Source organism: Phodopus roborovskii, unplaced genomic scaffold (assembly GCF_943737965.1).
Source record: "Phodopus roborovskii unplaced genomic scaffold, PHOROB, whole genome shotgun sequence".
Taxonomy (NCBI): domain Eukaryota; kingdom Metazoa; phylum Chordata; class Mammalia; order Rodentia; family Cricetidae; genus Phodopus; species Phodopus roborovskii.
This window is the reverse complement of record NW_026125506.1, coordinates 3,467,777-3,485,743: the sequence shown is the minus strand read 5'-3', so window position 1 is coordinate 3,485,743 and position 17,967 is coordinate 3,467,777. Positions and strand designations below refer to the sequence as shown.

The 17,967-nt window shown below is 51.8% G+C and overlaps 1 protein-coding gene across 1 annotated transcript in view; it reads left to right on the top strand.

Annotated features, from left to right (window-relative positions):
* Positions 1 to 17,967, top strand: part of Ssh1 (slingshot protein phosphatase 1) — a 53,043-nt gene that overhangs the window by 2,313 nt on the left and 32,763 nt on the right. Inside the window, exon 2 of the mRNA XM_051176452.1 lies at positions 1,673 to 1,713. Coding sequence (XP_051032409.1) covers positions 1,673 to 1,713 — 41 coding nt within the window. The remainder of the gene's footprint in view (positions 1 to 1,672; positions 1,714 to 17,967) is intronic.

Below are 17,967 nucleotides of genomic sequence, written 5' to 3'. Positions count from 1 at the left end.
CACGTGCACACACATGTGAACACATGCCATTCACACACACACACACACACACACACACACACACACACTAAAACAAACCAACTCTAAAATCCCAGACAGCGTTCCTTTGGTTCATAGAATGGGCTGGGGTGTTCCTGGGATGGCAAGGTTGCCTTCCAGATGTGCTGAGGCTGGAAACGAGGCAGAGAGGAGGCAGCAGGTGTGCCTTGAGTTGGGAAACCTGGGTCCAGATTGGCTGTGCCTCTTGCCCACCCCTCCTCCACTTGCCCCCTTCCCCCCCCCCCCCGCTGGTTTTTGAGGCCTGGTTTGCTTCTTGAGCATGGCGGTCTTTGCTGTCTCCTCTCTGGTATCCTGACCTTATATCACCTTTCAGTGGAGAACCTCAGGGTGACCAAGAAATGACTGCGAAGCCCAGAACCCCCCCCCCACTTGCCACCACTTACCAAAACACCACTTCTGTTCTGAGTCAGGGACACAGTAGTTTCCTGACTCAGCAAGGCTAGCCTCAAGCCTGGGAAAGCAATCGAAATCACAGCCCGTGTCCCTTCAGCAATCCTGTAGTCTAATTTTGTCCTTCCCACACCTTTCTTTCCTTCTGGATCTTTAATTACCACATGCTTGTCTTCTGTTAACCTTCTCTGATCTCCTTTCTGAGAATAAGGGGGGGAGGGCAAGAAATGGATACAACATCCTTCCTAGAGTGTTAGTAACATTGTTTCTGACAGATGTGAAAGCCTCCCCTCCCCCTACACAGGCAGGTCTCCAGACACTGGGCTGGCCAAGGTTTCTCAGCCTTGATGTCACTCAGCCAGAGCCATAGCAGCATCCTGTGTTCCAACCACTGGATGCCAGTAGCACCGTCCAAAAAAACGGCCCAGGGGCCTTTGGTGACCAAATGTTCATGTGTTGATGCTACTAGGTTGCCTCCCTCTGGCCCTGTGCTGTGGAGCCTTTCCTACTTCTCTCTCACAGCCCAGGAGCAAATATGGTCCGTTTGTAGTGTGTGTATCTGTAAAGTGTGCACAGAATCTGTGTCTAAGGCGGATGCTGGGGCCTTAAGGTGTGCTTGTTCTTGGTTGAAGTTGCTACCTCTTGCTCTATACCCCTTGTTGCCCAGTGCCCTCCCTACCTTAGCTCTGGATCCATTCCCTATTGTCCTTGACCTCTGGCTGCATTGTCCCCAGTCTGTCTTGTGTCAGTCCTGGCCATCATGCAGCTCCTGGGTTCTCTTCTATCAATGGTTGCTTTAAAAACACAAGTCCGTCCAGCTATGCAATGGATTTTTAAGATGGATTTACTAGTAATGCCTGGCTGGACAGAGACATAGATCTCCTTAAAACATTGCCCTGTTTCCCTTAAAAGCAAAACCAAAGTAAGGCTCAGAGCCAGTGTGTCGGAGAGCCAAGGGCTGGAAAAACGCTGGTCAGCACTGCCTCATTGGGGTTCAGCTCGCTGGCAGCTGCTGATAGACTGTGGCAAGAATGGGATGAACGTTGGGAACCCTGAAAACGTGGTGGGGTGACTCAGAGGGACAACACATCAGGTTGGCAAGGAGAGGGCCTGGGTGTGTCAAACCTTCCTTCCTGGAACCCTTTATCTTCTCCCCGGGGAGCCTGCTGTCAGGGCTGACAGCTGAGGCTGTGGAGTTAACATTCTCTTCCTCTCTCCGCAGCTGGAGGCTGGCAGCGATGAGGAGCGGAAGTTGAACCTCAGGTGAGGCCACTAGTGTTTGCCCTTAGATCTCACAAGCAGGCAGGTAAGGGGCAGGGTTAACTGCGCTTGCTTGCGAAGTCTGAAGTGTCACCTGTGTTGTGACCCTGTCTTAATGGAAGCCGGGAATGGTGCTGTATGCTTGTAATCTCCACACTTGGGAGGGAGGTGGATCTCTGAGTTTGAGGCCAGGCTACGTGGTGAGATGTTAGTACACACGTGCAGTCCAGCAGCTGATGAAGGTAGGAGGTTTGCAGGCCAGCTTGGGCTGCATAGTGAGGACTTGCCCCAGAAAAAGAAGAAATATCGTATATGTTGAGTTGGATGTGGTGGCATACACCTGTAATCTCACTGAGACAGGACTGTGAGTTGGAAACCAGCTTGGACTACTTAGCAAGACCCCTCTAAACAAATAAAAAGCTGGGGGTGTGGCTCAGTGGCAGAGCCCTCGCCTGTCATGCACAAAGCCTTGGGTCTATGCGCAGCACCGCAGTAAATGAAAAAGTTAAGTCATAAAGTCATACACGTTTAGCTATGCATTGCTTTAGGTGGGAGGAAGGGCTGGTGGTTAAACATAGGGCCTCAAGCATGCTAAGCAAATATTCTACCGATAAATGACACGCCCAGCTCTCTGCTTAACATATCATTTGGAAAAGGAGCCAAGTAATTCCTTTTTCTGCACCTTACTTCATTTTCTCTTTGTTGTTTTGTTGTTGTTGTTGTTGTTGTTGTATGTGTGTGTGTGTGTGTGTGAGAGAGAGAGAGAGAGAGCGAGCACAATTTGGAGCAATCATCTTCTCCTCCCATGTGGGTCCCAAAGCTTGACAGCAAGCAACTTTGCTCTGCCCTGCCCTTTCTCCGGCCCCTGATACATTTTCTTCCAGAAGTTCCTGTTTGTGTTTAATAATCCCTGCATGATGGCCTCTGTTTTGCATCCTGCGTTTGACAGCCTGCTACTTTTGAACTCAAAGCATCTCTTCTTGGGAATGGATACTCAGCTTGCTGGGCCAGTTGGTTCATGTGAGGTGTGCTTGCTGTGTGAGACTGTGGCCGGCTTGTAGCTGTGCTCACCTAAAGTGTTCTTACGGCTGGAATCAGCTCAGTGGTCAAGAGCACTGGCTGCTCTTGCAGAGGACCTGGGTTTGGTTCCCAGGACCAACGTGGAGACTCACAACCACTTGTAATTGTAGTTCTGGGGGCTCTGACTCCCTCTCTGGGCACAGGCACCAGGCAGGCATGAGTGCTTAGGGATATGCAGGCAGATTCCCAGACTCGTGAAATAATGACATTTTTAAAAATTCCCTTAAGATGTAGTCATCAGTTACTGTATTCACTCCGGGGACACCAAAGTCATCTTGGCTCCTCTTTGCCAAAAATCCTGGCTGCTTTCTCTTTGCCCATCTGAACCAGTCACTGAATATAAATATGTAAACGCAGCAAACAAATTTTCAGGTATTTTGTTCACAAACTTTTACTAACTTAAAGATATGTTTATTTTATGTGTATGAGTGTTTTGTATACATACATACATATATATATATATATATATATATATATATCGCGTTCATGCCTATGAATGGTTGTGAGCCACCATGTGGGAGCTAGGACCTGAACCTGGGATCATATGCAGGTACAACAAATGCTCTTAACCACCGGTTAGTCTTTACAAAGAAAAGTCTGTTTTCTTGTGGGAGGATCAAGGCCAGTAAGGAAGGAAGGAAGGAGGAGGAAGGAAGAAGGAAGGATGGGAGGGGGGGTCTGAAACGGATCAGGCTTTCTGTTCAGTGCTGTGCTCTGTGGTCCTTGGCATAAACCCTTGAAGAAGCCCTAGAAGTATGTCTGCTCTCCCTTTGGACTCTGCGTTAGGGTGAAGGGAAGGGAGTCTTCCACTTTGAGCAGGGCTATATTATTTGTGAAGATGCTATGCGTGTGGGGGTGGAGAGGAAGAGGAGGAGGAGAAGAAGAAACCCTGTCCTGCAGAAATCAAAGTGGTAGCTGCAGCAGTTGCCAGATCCCTGTGGCTCACACCACGACAAGTTCACTCTTCCACTCTTAGTTTTAGGTAACTTGTATCCCAGATTTAGATCCCAAGGCTGCAGACTCTGACTCCTGGGGGCAGTAATGGGCTGCCTTTTGCTACATGGTGGGTGTGTGTGTGTGTGTGTGTGTGTGTGTGTGTGTGTGTGTGTGTGTGGGAGGAGCGCCTGTGGAATCTGGATGTTGGGTGCAGGCCCGGAACTGGGAGGAGGGCTTTGATGAGGGGGTGGGGCTCCCAGAGGCTCTGCAGCTTCCTGTGCCTTCCTCCTGCAACCCTTCCCTTGGGTCAGAATTCCTTCTACCCTACACCCATCCCTTCCTCTCTGGGCATTGGGCCAGAGAGCGAGCGTTGAGCTAGCTTTGTCTTTAATTGCCCTTAATTAGCAGAATGCATAGTGTTTGAAGATGTTTGTAGCCAAGAACTTAGAAAGAGCCGTGATAAGAGACTGTGTCCATGTCCTTTCTTACCAGTAAAAGGCAAAGCTGCGGGGTTTGGAGCTTTGGGGGACCTGACATAGGATGGGATTTGGTGTCTTAGTACACCCACATCTCTATATTCCAGGCAACAGATATGAAGCTCTGCAAAGTTAAATGTCTGTGGCATGGTGGTGCAAGCCTGTCACCCCAGCTTTTTAGAGGCTGAGGCAAGAGGGTCTCGGGGGCCCACAGAGTTCAGCGGCAGCCAGGGTTATGTCACAAAAGTCTGCTTAAAAGCGAAGACACATATGCGTGTACACACACACACACACACACACACACACACACACACACACACACGCACGCGCAGGCCTGTGCCTCCAGGCTAATAGCCCCGGGGCCTCTGGCTTTCCAGATGAGCCAGTTCTTTTGGACCCACAGGTGCCAGAGAACTGACTCAAGAACTTAAGGCCATTCTAGAACCAGAGCCCACACACCCCCCCACCTTGACTCCATGGGCAGGAGCTCCTGGGATGTCAAATCCAGGCAGAGCTGGGCCCCTTTCTCAATAGGGTCCCAAAGCTGCCTTAGCCATAGGGAGAGCCCAACTGGAGTGGAGTCCTGGCTTCTCATAGGGGAGGGGTTGCTGGCTGGCTCCTGTTTATCCTTAGCCTTCCTTTTAGTCGTCTTGACTCACCTCGATGGCTCCCCCCCCCCCTTCCAGGCAGAGGACACCATCCTGCTTTCTAACAAGGAAGTTCTGTGTCCAGGCTTGACCTTTGACAGGCACTGCTGATTTGCATTTCAGATCTCCTCTCTCTAGTCTCCTAGAAAAACAAAACAAACGTGGATGGTGGACTAGCCAGGAGGGTTTGTTTGAGGCAGAAGAGTGAGAGAGATTTCTCTTTGCTTTGGATTGGCCCAGAACGGTGAACCGCCGACCGCTGTGCAGTTCCTAAGGGAAAGGGAAAGACCAGGAAGCCTGCTGGCCGGGTAGGAGTGCTCCCTTCGACCCTCTCTGTCTGGTCTTTGATTACAAGTTGGACCTCTGTAGCCTTGAGTTCTGCGCACTGGTATGGACAGCAGTGGATTGAAGGTTTCCATGTTACATTGTTGCTCGCATGTACTTAGGCCTAAGGTCTTGCCAGGGTGCATAGATTTTTTTTTTTTAAACTGTCATTCATTCACTAGGCAATACAATGTATCAACTGTTTGCCCTTATTTACATTATAGTACAGATTGCCACAAAGCGTGCACACCTGCGTGTTTGGTTTTTCTGTTTTTTTTTGGGGGGGGGAGGGTTCCCCCCCATAACCCTATAGATACCACGGGACAACAGTGAGGGACAACAGTGATGGTGTGCTCTTCAGGGTCGTGTGAGCGATTAGATTGGCTCATCTATTTGTAGCACACTGCTGAATCCTAGCATTCAATCTCCTGGGTCTCTTAGCTCCTCCTTCCCGGGACCACCTGTCAATGCTCCCCAGCGAATCAGCCCATGGTCCTTCCTGCTTTTGTCTTCCAGTCCCCCACATCACTGTGCCCTGCCTTTCCTTCCCTCATGCTGCCCACGTTACCCCTTACGATCCCTACAGGACAGCTCCTACTCCCGACCTGCTCCCCTAAGCCATGCCGTTTCCAGTAGTCTCCATTCCTCACTGCCTGCTGGCAAGGGCTCCCATCCCGGGTGTGATGTCTCTGTGCTGGAGGCTGGTCACCTGCCTCTTGCCTTGCAGCTCTGTGTGATTTTTGTCACATCTCTTGCCACCAGTGCACACGTTACTGATATGACTGAGTTCTCTTCCCACACGTGGTGTTTACATAGTTGAAGGGGATGAAGATCGGACTTTGTAGTTAAGTGTAAACACGAGAGGTAGCAGGCTGTGGTGATGAGCATGCGTGTGGGGCCCTGAGTCAGGTGAGTCTGTGTGTAGATCGTGGCCCTGCTGCTGTACTAATCTTTACCCTGAGAGGGGGCCTGGCCATTGCCTCTGTGGTAGTCTGTGGATGGGAAAACAGCCCCCTTGTGTGGGATCAGATGTGTGCTTTTTGGTTATGTGAGATCCTCGTGTCTTTCTTGGGTGTGGCTTCCATGAAGTATTGGCTGCTGGCATAGGAAAATGAGTGGGCCTCTATGTGTCCCAGTCTGAGAAGGTCACCAAGCGTTCCCTGGCCAGGAGCAGCCTGCCACCCACACTTGGAGACGGATGCCCAGTGATGCCCCCTCCCCCAACCCTGTAGTGACCCCCTGGCCTTCTGTGTATGCACCTGGCTGCTGGCCTCTTCTGTGTGGTTAAGACCATGGGTGTCAGCGAGCATGTGGCCCTGCTGGCAGTGTCCCCTGGCTCCCTCGCCATCCTGGGAACCCTTCAGGCTGGCATGAGGTACAGTCGTTGTGCGCCAGGTGGGGACTCTGGGGAGGTGACACAGTGGGCTCTCTTCTTTAGTGTTTCTGAGTCAGGGCCACACACACCTCCATTTTCTTCTGTTCTTGTCACCTGCCCCGTGGATGTCTGGCTCAAGGCTGCAAGGCTGGGCTCCTTTTGGTTTTGGAGGTAAGCCGTGAATGCCCTTGCCCCTCTATCTGCCCTTGTCCCACACCCCTTCACCTTGTGGTCTCTACTTAGGGCTCCCTAGGGGATTCATTCACTCTTTGAAGCTGCTGAGAGTGTGGCTGCTCTCTGTCCCTGCCCTACAGTGTCAGATTGGGCCAGCATGCCCTGCTCTGCAGACCATTCTGCTACTTGTCATTTGACAACACTGCTTGAGGCCTCCCCATGCTTGGGTGTCCCTGTGCTTTGCTCAGGGGTTTATTTTAGAGGGATTTTGAGCCTCTGTTGACGCTCTGCCAAGTCAAGTCCTCTGAGGTGTGGGACACCCACTGTGTAACCCTCGAGGGAGATGACATGGCAGGAGTATCAGTCACCTGCTACTGAGTAATAGGTTGCTGAAACTTAACAGCTGAAGCCATATGCATTTGTTACTCAGTGGTGACTGTTTGTGGTTGTATGAGAAATCAGCCCTGCCCAGCAGGGTGGAGATACTTGAAGGGCTCTCCTGACTGGCTGTAGCCTCAGTGCCTGGTGTGCCTTGGGTGGGTGGCCTCTGGGGTCTTACAGGGCAGACATTCTGTGTTATGAACTGTGATCCTGAACTATCCAGGAAACAACAGATTCTTCTGACATTTCCCTTTGCAGTTTGGTGACAGAGATGCTTGTTGGTCAGTGTCTGTACACCTGTGACTCAGTCTCTGCACACCTGTGTTTTAGTCTGCACCTGTGTCCCAGTCTCTGTACACCTGTGTTTCAGTCTGCACCTGTGACTCAGTCTCTGCACACCTGTGTTTCAGTTTGCACCTGTAACTCACCTGTGTTTTAGTCTGCACCTGTGGCTCAGTCTCTGCACACCTGTGTTTCAGTCTGCACCTGTGGCTCAGTCTCTGCACACCTGTGTTTTAGTCTGCACCTGTGACTCGGTCTCTGCACACCTGTGTTTCAGTCTGCACCTGTGGCTCCGTCTATGCACACCTGTGTTTCAGTTTGCACCTGTAACTCACCTGTGTTTTAGTCTGCACCTGTGGCTCAGTCTCTGCACACCTGTGTTTCAGTCTGCACCTGTGGCTCAGTCTCTGCACACCTGTGTTTTAGTCTGCACCTGTGACTCGGTCTCTGCACACCTGTGTTTCAGTCTGCACCTGTGGCTCCGTCTATGCACACCTGTGTGCCAGTCTGCTTAGGATCCTCTTGTTAACCAAACTCCTCCTGAACACCTGCTTTGTGCCAGACTTTGTTCTGGCAGTTGGGATTATAGCCATGGGGAAGACAGATCTGCCTTGTGAAGTATTGGGAGACAAGACTAGGAGGAAGGTAAACAAGTAATGATGTGCCACACTCTCTAAGACACAGCAGGACGGGGACGCTTAGGTCACGCTCCATCTTGCTGCTCCTCTGTGTCCAGTATCTCATTCATTTATGCAGAAGTCTTGTAAGGAGGGCCCCATCCTGAATTCTACGTAAAGCAAGCATTGTGAGGTAGCACTCTCCTCATGGGGTAGCCAGGGCAAACCATGCAGAGATAGTAACCCTGTGTTTACTGGGAGCCTCGCGTGTGGGGCCAGTGGGCTTAAAGCAGCTCTTGTTCTCATCATGTTGTTCTGATAGGTAGCACGTGCATCGGTTACTTTCCTTACCGGTGAGATAAAGTACTTGAAGTAACACAGCGGGGAAAGGGTTGATTGTACCTCAGTTTGGAGGCATACAGTCCCACTGTGGTGAGAAGGCAGCCTGCTCACATTACAGTACGTTAGGAATGTTGAACCAGAACTCACCTGTCTGTAGCCCTTACGCCCTGCCCCTAGGGTCCCAGTGGGCCTCTTGTCTGAAAGCCCTTCCAAACAGCCCTGAGACTGAGTGTCAGAATCATGAGCCTGGAAGGCGTCTCGCCTCATTCAAACCTCCGCAGCAGGCAGGCAGTTTCTTGCGTGGGAAACTGCTGTAGTGAAGCTGTGTGGTGGTCAGAGCCAGGTTCTGAGGGCAACTCCATGCCCAGAGGCCTGCATGGGGTCCTCACTGCAGACATGCCCCGCCGTTTGTATCAGCCGAGTCGTCTGTGTCCATACACACTGTACTTGGAGAGGTTAGAGGACATCGTTTGGGCGTCTTCTCTGACCTCTGGGGAATCTAACTTGGGACATCATACTTGACGACAATCACCTTTACCCCTTGAGCTAGCTGTCTTGACAGGCCAGAAGATTTCATTTTAAATTCAGAATTTGTTTGCAGTATATATTAAACATTTCAGTTTGGAGCACCGCCCTGTGGTGGAGACAGATGAGGACGGAGGTGAAGAGTTAAATTGATCCTGCCACAGCTTAATTAAATTTATTGCCGCAGTTAAAGTGAATTACACCTAAGTGGGTTTCGTTAAACTTCTGGAATGCCAATCCTTAGACTTTAAAAAAATACCAGGGGACTGTCCCCCCCCCCCACTCCACTGCAGAGGTGCATGTACAGGTGCCTGTTTTCACATCGAGCATCTCTGTTGTTATCCTCCAGCGAGGCTGTGAAGCCAGACAGCGGCACATGGCCTTTGGTCTCAGTGCTTGGGTTTGGAGGCAGGACGATCCGGGCTTCCGGGTCAGTTTGAGCTAGATAGATGCTGTCTCACTAAGAAGTGTGGTGAGACAGCCCAGCAGGTAAAGACAGACACTGGGAATTTAATCCCTGGAGCCTACATAGTGAATGGAAAAACCATCTCTGTACATTGTCACGAGTTGTCCTCTGAGCTCTGCATGCATGCCTTGATAGTCGTGCCCATGGGGACGTCACCCCCCCCCCACACATGCATACACAGACTCACACAACATGCACACAACACACATACACACATGAACATGCATGCATACAAACACATGCACATAACACACATGCATGCACACATTGCAGGCACACTCGAGCACACACGTGCACGAATGCACGCGTTCACATACATGCCTGCACTTGTGTACAATAAATAAAATTCAATACTCAGAAAGAGAGTAATAAGAAAATACCAAAAGGTGTAGGCTTTTATGAAGGAGATGTCCGCCATGCGGCCCAGGCCCGTCACTTCACCTAAAAGACGACAGACATTAGGTTCTAGCTCCCAAAGTTACCGGTCACCAGCCTTATTCTGTGAGGTGACCATGGTGACGATTCCATGAGGGAACTGCATGCCAGCCTCTGTGTGTGTCTGTATTGAGTGTCTAATCCTCTGGGTTTGTAACATGTTCAAGAGTTCGGTTCTCGCTGTGAACGGGGTCAGACATTTTTGGTGTGTCATGGTCCCATCCAGAAGGACCTGGTTTGACCACTCAGGATGCTGGGTTCCTATCAGGAGGTCCTTGGCTGTCCCTCAGCTGGGAGCAGAGCCACCAGCATAGCATGAGCACATCCGTGGTATGTATGATCCTGCGGGCGGCCTGGGTGCCAGCAGCTCTGTGAGGACAGGATGGTCTGGTCAGTGCCCCACACTTGAGAAAGGAAGCAGCCAGGACTAACGAAGGTAGGAAAGGAGCCGTTCTACAGGCGAGTGGGTCGTCAGGGAGCCCCTCACAGGCTCCCTGTCCCAGAGTGGTCATTGTGAGATGCCTCCCGCACGGGGCAGATGTGGTGGTGCTCTGGTTGACCTGGTTCGGTGTAATGGTGGACTGCCGTGTGTGACTGAGACCTTGGGCCAGCCACCTGCCATCTCCTCACTGAGGAAAAACCCTCATCGTCCCCAGCTCTCGTGAGGTTCAGGGAGGGGCCTGCCTTGGTGTGATACTGTGTTGCCTTGCTGCAGAAGAGCGGTAATTATCATCATCTGCGGTGCTGGCAAGAGCTACTCCTGCTATTCTCTAGCCAGACTCCAGGTGATTTCCCCAGGGAAGACCGGGGACAGCCAGCGGGAACCTGTGAAGCCAACCCCAGTGCTTGGGTGGCTCCTCCCGAGTTCTGCTGACTCACACACTACCTTTCTGAGCTTGGAAACAGCATTCTGGTGGACCTTTGTTTTGACAGATCTTCTCTTTCTTTTCTGGACTAGCTATTTAAGTTTTTTCTCTTTTTACTATTGCTACAATGTTGATTTATTTATTGCCTGTATGTGTGCCTGCACATGGGACCAGCCATGGGACCAGAACATGGGACCAGCACATATGACCACATGGGACCACATGGCACAACTTTCATGAAGCAGTCAGAGGACAAACAACTTGAAGGAGTTCTTGTCTACCATGTGGGTCCCAGGGATTGAACTTTGGTCTCTGGGCTTGGCAGCAGTCACCTTTACCCCTTTGAGCCATCTTCCTGGCCCTTAAATGGCTACTTTTGGAGCTAATCTTTAAAGACTATTATAAGAAGTTGTTTCAAAGAAAGTTAAGAGGCCCATTAGATGTGGATTGACCCTGGCTGTCCCAGCTGGGGATGCCCTGTGACCACAGGATTCACTCCCCGGCATGGGCTGACCATGAGTTCTCAGGGCAAGTTTCCTAAAGCCTGGACCTGGTTCAGATGTCCGCAGTGCTCCCGTGGTCATGCGCGGTGCCGAGCAGAACTGGTAGCCACCATGTGCTGGTCTGCTGCTGGTAGAAGTTTGGAGTTGAGGCCACTGACTGTGGTTCAGTTGCCTGCACAGCAACGCAGTGTAGCTCAGTGGTAGGGCACTTGGCTAACATATGTAAGAGCTTGGATTCCCTGTACTGGGGGAGAAAAACCTCCCCAAGGAGCGCACTCCCAGGAATGCCTGATCACCACCAGGTATGATGATGTGTAGCTGGAGCGCCAGCTGTTCCGGACGCTCACCAGTTCAAGACCACCCTGGGTAACGTAGCAAGCCCTGTGTGAAAAAAGCTCAAACCCACCAGTTCCTCTGAAGGATGGTTCCTGTCAGATACCTCTGGAGAACACCCAGAGGGAGACCCATGTGGATGTGTGGTGGTTGCGTTAGGTGTAGCTCTGAGCACTGATGCCCATCCCAGGGTAACTTTGTGAGGTGAGGTGAGGACAGCAGCCAAAGCTGCAGCCACCCCAGACATCACATGTGGGGTGCTGAGATGATCGCTTCCTGACAGGTTCCAGCACCCCGCCCCTCATAGTGGGAGGCCCTGATTGGGTGGTCAGACCCCCACTGGTCTGAAGCTGTGCTCTCAAAGCAGGAAAGTGGTAAAATTAGTTCTTACATGGACCAGGAAGAAGCTCTCAAAGTCAGGACCCTTAGGTCAAGAGAGAGTCCCAGTCCAGCTTTGTGTTCCAGGAAACATCAAGTGGAAAAAGGTGGTCCAGGCCTCAGTGGCCCAGGCCGGAGGCCACCAAGCCTGAAGGTAAATGATATAAGTGGTGGAAAGGGAAACTGTGATATAGCCAGTTAAGAAAATGACAGTCCGTCAGGCGATGGTGGTGCACTCCTGCAATCCCAGCCCTGGGAGGCAGATGGCGGGAGAGTCAGGAGTTCAAGGCCAGCCTGTGCAACATAGGGAAATGTTTCAGAAAACAAACTGAAACAATGAAGAGATCTAGTAGTTGGGCTGGGAGTGGCTCAGCTGTAGAACCGGCTTGCTTCCAACCCAGGGGTCAGTACCCAGCACGGCTGGGGCATGCGTTAGAAAGTTGTTTTTGGGAAAAGTTATTTCAGTGATTTCTCTTTGTAGAAGAGAGTCCAGCTCAGGGTTGGCCATTGCACTTACCTGTCCTTTCCATCTGGAACGGTCTTTGACTGTGTCATGACATGGACACTTTGTATCTAAGACCATCATTTTTTTGTTACTTTTGTTTGTGTGAAACAAGGTCTCACTATGTAACCCTGGTTAGCCTGGACCTCCATATGTAAATAGGCTGGCCTGGATCTTACAGCCATCCTCCTGCCTCTGCATCCTGAATGCCGGGATTAATGATGTACTTGGCTCAGACCATTGTTTGGAAATATGCCCTTTAAGTGAGTGTGTTAGTAAGTCCTTCTGATTAGATTTGTGTTGTAGCCTGGGAGAGAGACCAAGTCCTTGATCCACGAGTTGCCTGACTATGAAGCCCCCCATGGTGTGAAGCCCCCCCCGTGGTGTGAAGCCCCCCCATGGTGTGAAGCCCCCTGTGGTGGGAAGCCCTTGTGGTGTGAAGCCCCCCCCCCCCCGTGGTGGGAAGCCCCCGTGGCAGTCTCAGGAATAGAATTATGTTACTATCCTGCCCTCTCAAGGTACTTTCCCATTTAGTTTGTTTGGTTTGTTGATGGTGACAGTTGTTTTTCTTGAGACAGGGTCTGCTGTGCAGCAGAGGGTGACCTTGAACGCTGGTCATCTTGCTTCCCTCACCTAGGGTCCCAGGTGTGATGTGCGGTGCGGAGCTTTGTGGATGTCCACTGAGCACTCTACCAGCTGAGCTTCCTCCGTAGCCCTCTGGTGTGTTATTAACTATCTGTCTGTGCTTGTGTTTTCCCGTTTCTCTCTGGTTTCAAATCTTTTACTTCTGTTACTGACTGGGATAAGTGGACGAGTCCTGGCCACTGCATCCAGTTATCAAGTGAGAGGGTACTGGCCGGGCAACAGTTTACAACTAGTGTGTCAGGGAACAGGATGTGGAAAACACAGCTGGGGCTTTGACCTTGGACAAAGGACTGGTCCAGAGAAGAGCTGTCGGCATCTGCTAGAAGAGCCAAGTGTAGCCTCCTCGAGAGGGCAGGGTCTTCTCTGTCAAGCACCACGTGGGGAGGTGGGTGAGGAAGCTGTGCACAGACACCTGGAGTAGACTGGCTTCTGAGGGCCACAGGAGAGGGGTAGCAGAGGATGCGCCACGGGATGTGGGAGACCATAAGCCTGATCCAAAGTCAGACGAGTGGATGGATGGTGCGTTACCGGTGAAGGCTAGTTGTGGCTACAGTGGGTAGGTCGTTAGCGCAAGTTAATTCTAGATGGTGACACGTGGTGAAAAGCACTGGGCTGAAGAAGAATGTCAACAGCAGTGATTGGGGGGTCTTACAGCCTGGGCTTGCAGCCAGAGACAGGCAGACCGCGCCCACACCATTCTGGTCTCTCTTGTAGCCTCTCCTGGAGGGTGGGGTGCTGAGGGCTGAACTAGGGGCTCTGGAGTACACAACAGGCATCCTACCTCTGTCTCCTTTTTCTCTTTTCTTCCTTTCTTTTTGAGACTTTGTAGCCCTTGGTGGGATGGAACTCATGTAAACCAAGGCTGGCCTCAAACTCAAGAGATCCACCTGCCTCTGCCTCCCGAGTGCTGGGGCTCCGTGTCACCTCATACCATATATGAACGGAACACCAATTCGATTCTTTGGGCACACTGACCACATTTGAGTTGTGCAGTAGGTTCTTATGCTAGCTAGCATGTTATCAGAATGAAGAAGGCCATAGCCAGGTGGTCCTGGGGACCGGAAAGGAAGGACTCTGGAAAGGTTGCGCCTCACTGACTGACAAATGCTGGAAAGCCGGATGGAGCTCTGTACCACGGAAAGCCACGAGAACCTGGGACAGCTGAGGTCATCCGTTTTTGGAAATTTTTTGAGTTGTTTAAATACATTGCCTTCACGTTCCTGTTGATTCTGGCTGCCTGGGTTGCCTCTGCTGCCATAGAGTTCCCACACACAATGCAGCCTTTATCCCTCAGCCCTCAGTAAGGAGGCTTAGGGCCCAGCCTGCCCGATGTGGGGAGAGGTGCAGCAGCAGGCTCTCTTCAGGCCTGAGGGCTCTGGAGGGGCATGGGTGGACTATCTTAAGGTTTGCAGAGATATGTCTGGACTTACTGGCTATCCATCTACCTACGCAGAAACGAAATCCTTGCTCTTGTGAGCTCACTGGCTGTCTTAGCTGCCTGCTCCTGCCAGCTGGGTATAAGGGAGGGCTATGTGGCTGGTCCAGAGAATGTCTCGGACTGTCTATAATGCCTCTGGACATTCCTTCTCTGTGAGGGAAGCCTACGCCTCCAGCCAAACAATACATGCCCAGCAGCACAGACACTGGCAATTGGTCCTGCCAGCATTTCCCCCTCGTAACCCCTTCCCAAAACACTGTGCCCTGCAGAGAACCCCGGTGTCCCCCCTCCCTCTTGGGGACCCAGTTTGAGGCACGAGTTGGGAGATGTGGCTCCAGAGCTTGTTTTCTTACAGTCTGGAGAAGGTGTCTGGAACCGAACCCTGCCACGGGCTCTGGGAGGCAGAAGATGAAAGCTGTCCTGGGCAGCAAGGCTTCTCTGAGACATTGAACATCGGGAATGCCGGGGAGAAACTGCAGAGAATTTCCTGTCCCATTGGCAACCTTTCCCCAGACTGCCTCCGCATAGGCTCCATCCTTCTCTACACCCTGAACTCCACTTTGCCAGGACCAGGGCTGTGGTTCCATGTAAAAGTGTCCAGGTGTCCCTCAGCCTAACCAGCTGCAGGACAGGCAGGCGGCCCTGCCATCGTGGGGATGGGTCAGGTAGGGCACTGAGCAGCTGGGGTTCATCTCCAGGTCCTCCTGCCCCTGTTTACCGTCTGGCCTCCAGTGGTTTGTTCTTCTCCCATCGTAGATCTTGGTGTAGCAGTCAGGGTGTGAGCTCTCTAGACTGTGAGGCACACCTCATGTTCGCTCCTAGTGCCTGTAGGGACCACACGTTTGGGTGTCGAGAACTGGCGGGTTTGGTTCATAGCAGTTTGCATCTTACAGCTTGAGTTTGTGCGTTTACTCGGTGATCAGGGTCTGAGAACTATGAGAGCTGCCCCCACGGTGCCTCTGCATCCTCCTCAGTGAAGAACTGAGTGATTGTCTCCTGTCCCACAACCCTGGCGGTGGTGGCAGTGGGCAGGTGATGTGACAGCGCCCCTGTCTTTTTGATAATCCCTTAGATGGGCAGCGGCATTCGGTATCCAACTCCTTAGCCTGGAGTTGTTCCTCTGAGCCATTCTTTGGTCTTTGCCGTGTGTGTGTGTGTGTGTGTGTGTGTGTGTGTGTGTGTGTGTGTGTGTGTGTGTGTGTTGCATTTGCATGCTAAGAAGGGGGAGGCTGAGGACAGCGTGTTCTGGTTTTTTGGTGACACTGAGCTGGGCCACCTGAGCAGGAGTGTGCAGGCTGCAGCTCTACCCTGGTGTGGATTCTTGTAAGGAAAAGGAAGCCGCCGCACAGGGGTTGAGACGGTGGGTGTGGGGCACGGGGATAAGATGTGTGTCCTTGGGTGAGTGATGCTGAGTAAGACGTGTATGATTCACTACTCCTCTAGAGAGGACTAAATCATCACTTAGAGCTGGAAAAAGCTTCCGGACAAGATCTCCCAGCAGCAAAGTGTTCCTTCCCTCAGGGACTGGTCCAGGTCCCCAGCTCTTCCCGGTTCACACCCTGCCTGGGGTCCCGTCCTTAACCTGTAAGTGAAGGCTCCCAGCAGCATCTCCAGCACTTTGGGGTCAGAGACTTGCTTTGGCTTTGCAGTTTGGCCTGCTGGGGACGCCCATCCACCTGCAGTGTCCTAAACTGAGGGTCACCAGGCACCTTATAGATGTGGCTCAAGCTTTTTTTTTTTTTACATCTAGGATGTAAAGCTGCTTTTGAAAATGCCTTGTTCACCACCCATGGCAGCCACCCACAACCCTGCCTGGTGGGATGGGTGGATATTTGAAAGAAAGCGATGCCCTGAGACCTCCTCTTGTATGTGGTTTTGACCCAGGATGGGGTCCTCTCACTGGGGTTTGGTACTCGGTGGCGGCCAGCTGTTTTCCCTCCTGGTTGCTAACACCCCCGTTGCTTGTTGCAACCCTGCAGTAAAGCCGTGGGAGTTGCGTGACTGTGGAACCTTCAGCTGCCCTGCCTCCCCTGAATGGACTCCTTTCATCGGGGATGCTGGGGCAAGGGCCTTTTAAAGCCAAAATATCAGAAAAAAGACAAGGGCCACGAGAGCCACTTGCTCTTTGGGAGGGACCATCATCCGAGGACAGATTCCACTGCTGCCCTGGAAAGCCCCACTGTGTCCTGCTGGGCTGGCCCGTGCCTTGTGGACGGCCGGGTCTCTTCAGGCACCGTCTGCTTCAGCAGGATCGCTACGGATGTGAATGCCGCTGCCATGGAACTTGTTCATCTCTCTGACTTCTGTGTCTTCCTTCAGCCAACCCAGTACCTGTGCCGTTCAGAGGTGTCCAGCCTGCATTAGTACGTAAGCCACGGATGGCAGGCACCCTGTGTGTGTGAGAGCCGGGGCTTGGGGACTGAAGGAGGTGTTTGTCTTCCCTGCAGTGTTCTGAGGGTAGCAGGCAGTGTCTGAGAACTGGCTTGTGCTGCGGAGATAAAACCCTGGAGCAGGGCTGTTGAGACTTCCTAGGGTAGTGGAGGAGGGTGCTGCTTGTCTGTCTCAGACTTTCTGTAACTCCTAGGACTCTTAAAGTCTCGTGTAAGGAGGAGGATTCGTTTTGTGACTATCTGGGATGGATGGTTGGTGGATTGTCATGCACCTGGGTACCCAGAGAAAGGTGCGTACTGCTACTGACGTGGATGTCTGGGAGGGTTCCGATGGGGAGTACTGGGTCACAGTTCACAGGGTCACAGTTCACAGGGTCTTGACCTTCTTGATATCGGGAGCTCAGCATAGAAAACCAGGCGCAGACTGTCCGTTTCGGGCAGAGTTCTTTAGCCACCTGTGGACACCAGAGATTGTGTGTCAGCAGTAGCCCAGGACACAGCTTAGGAGCCAGGCCATGGGTAGCTTCGTCTCTGTGGTCTCCCATCCTCCCCACAGCATCTTGGACTCAGCCTGAGGCTCATCTTGGCCGCCAGTGTTCTGCTATTTCCTGTATATTTCCAGGACCTCTAGAGCTGTGGGGCTCCCCGAAGCATCTAGGCTGGCTGTTGACAGTAACTGAGGTGGTTCTAGGGCCCTAAGGGACCCCATGGGTGGAGGGGGAGGCCCCTTCTTATCAGACAGAGGAACAACTGACTGCAGAGCAGGTCACAGGGTGAGCGGAGCCTGCTCTTTGTCATTGTTCCTTTTTTTCCAAAGGAAATACAAGGGAAACCAAGGGGAATTTTTGCTCTTGGTTTCCAAGGCAAAGGTCACACTGTTCATGGCTGGCTGTTTCCAGCAGGCTCTGGTTTCTGGTCAATCCAAGTTGGGTTTGTTTTTTTGTTTTGGTTTGGTTTTTTTTTCAAATTAGTGAACAAAAGGAGTTGGTGTTGCCTTGAAAATTAACTCTGTAGTTGCTTTGATCAACTGATGGTTGTTTTAAGTTTCCTGGGCTCGAGACTCTTAGAGATCTGGGGGGGGGGGGTGGTATAGTGGATCAGAATGGCTCCTGAAAGTTTAGACGTAAAAATGAGTAGGAAAG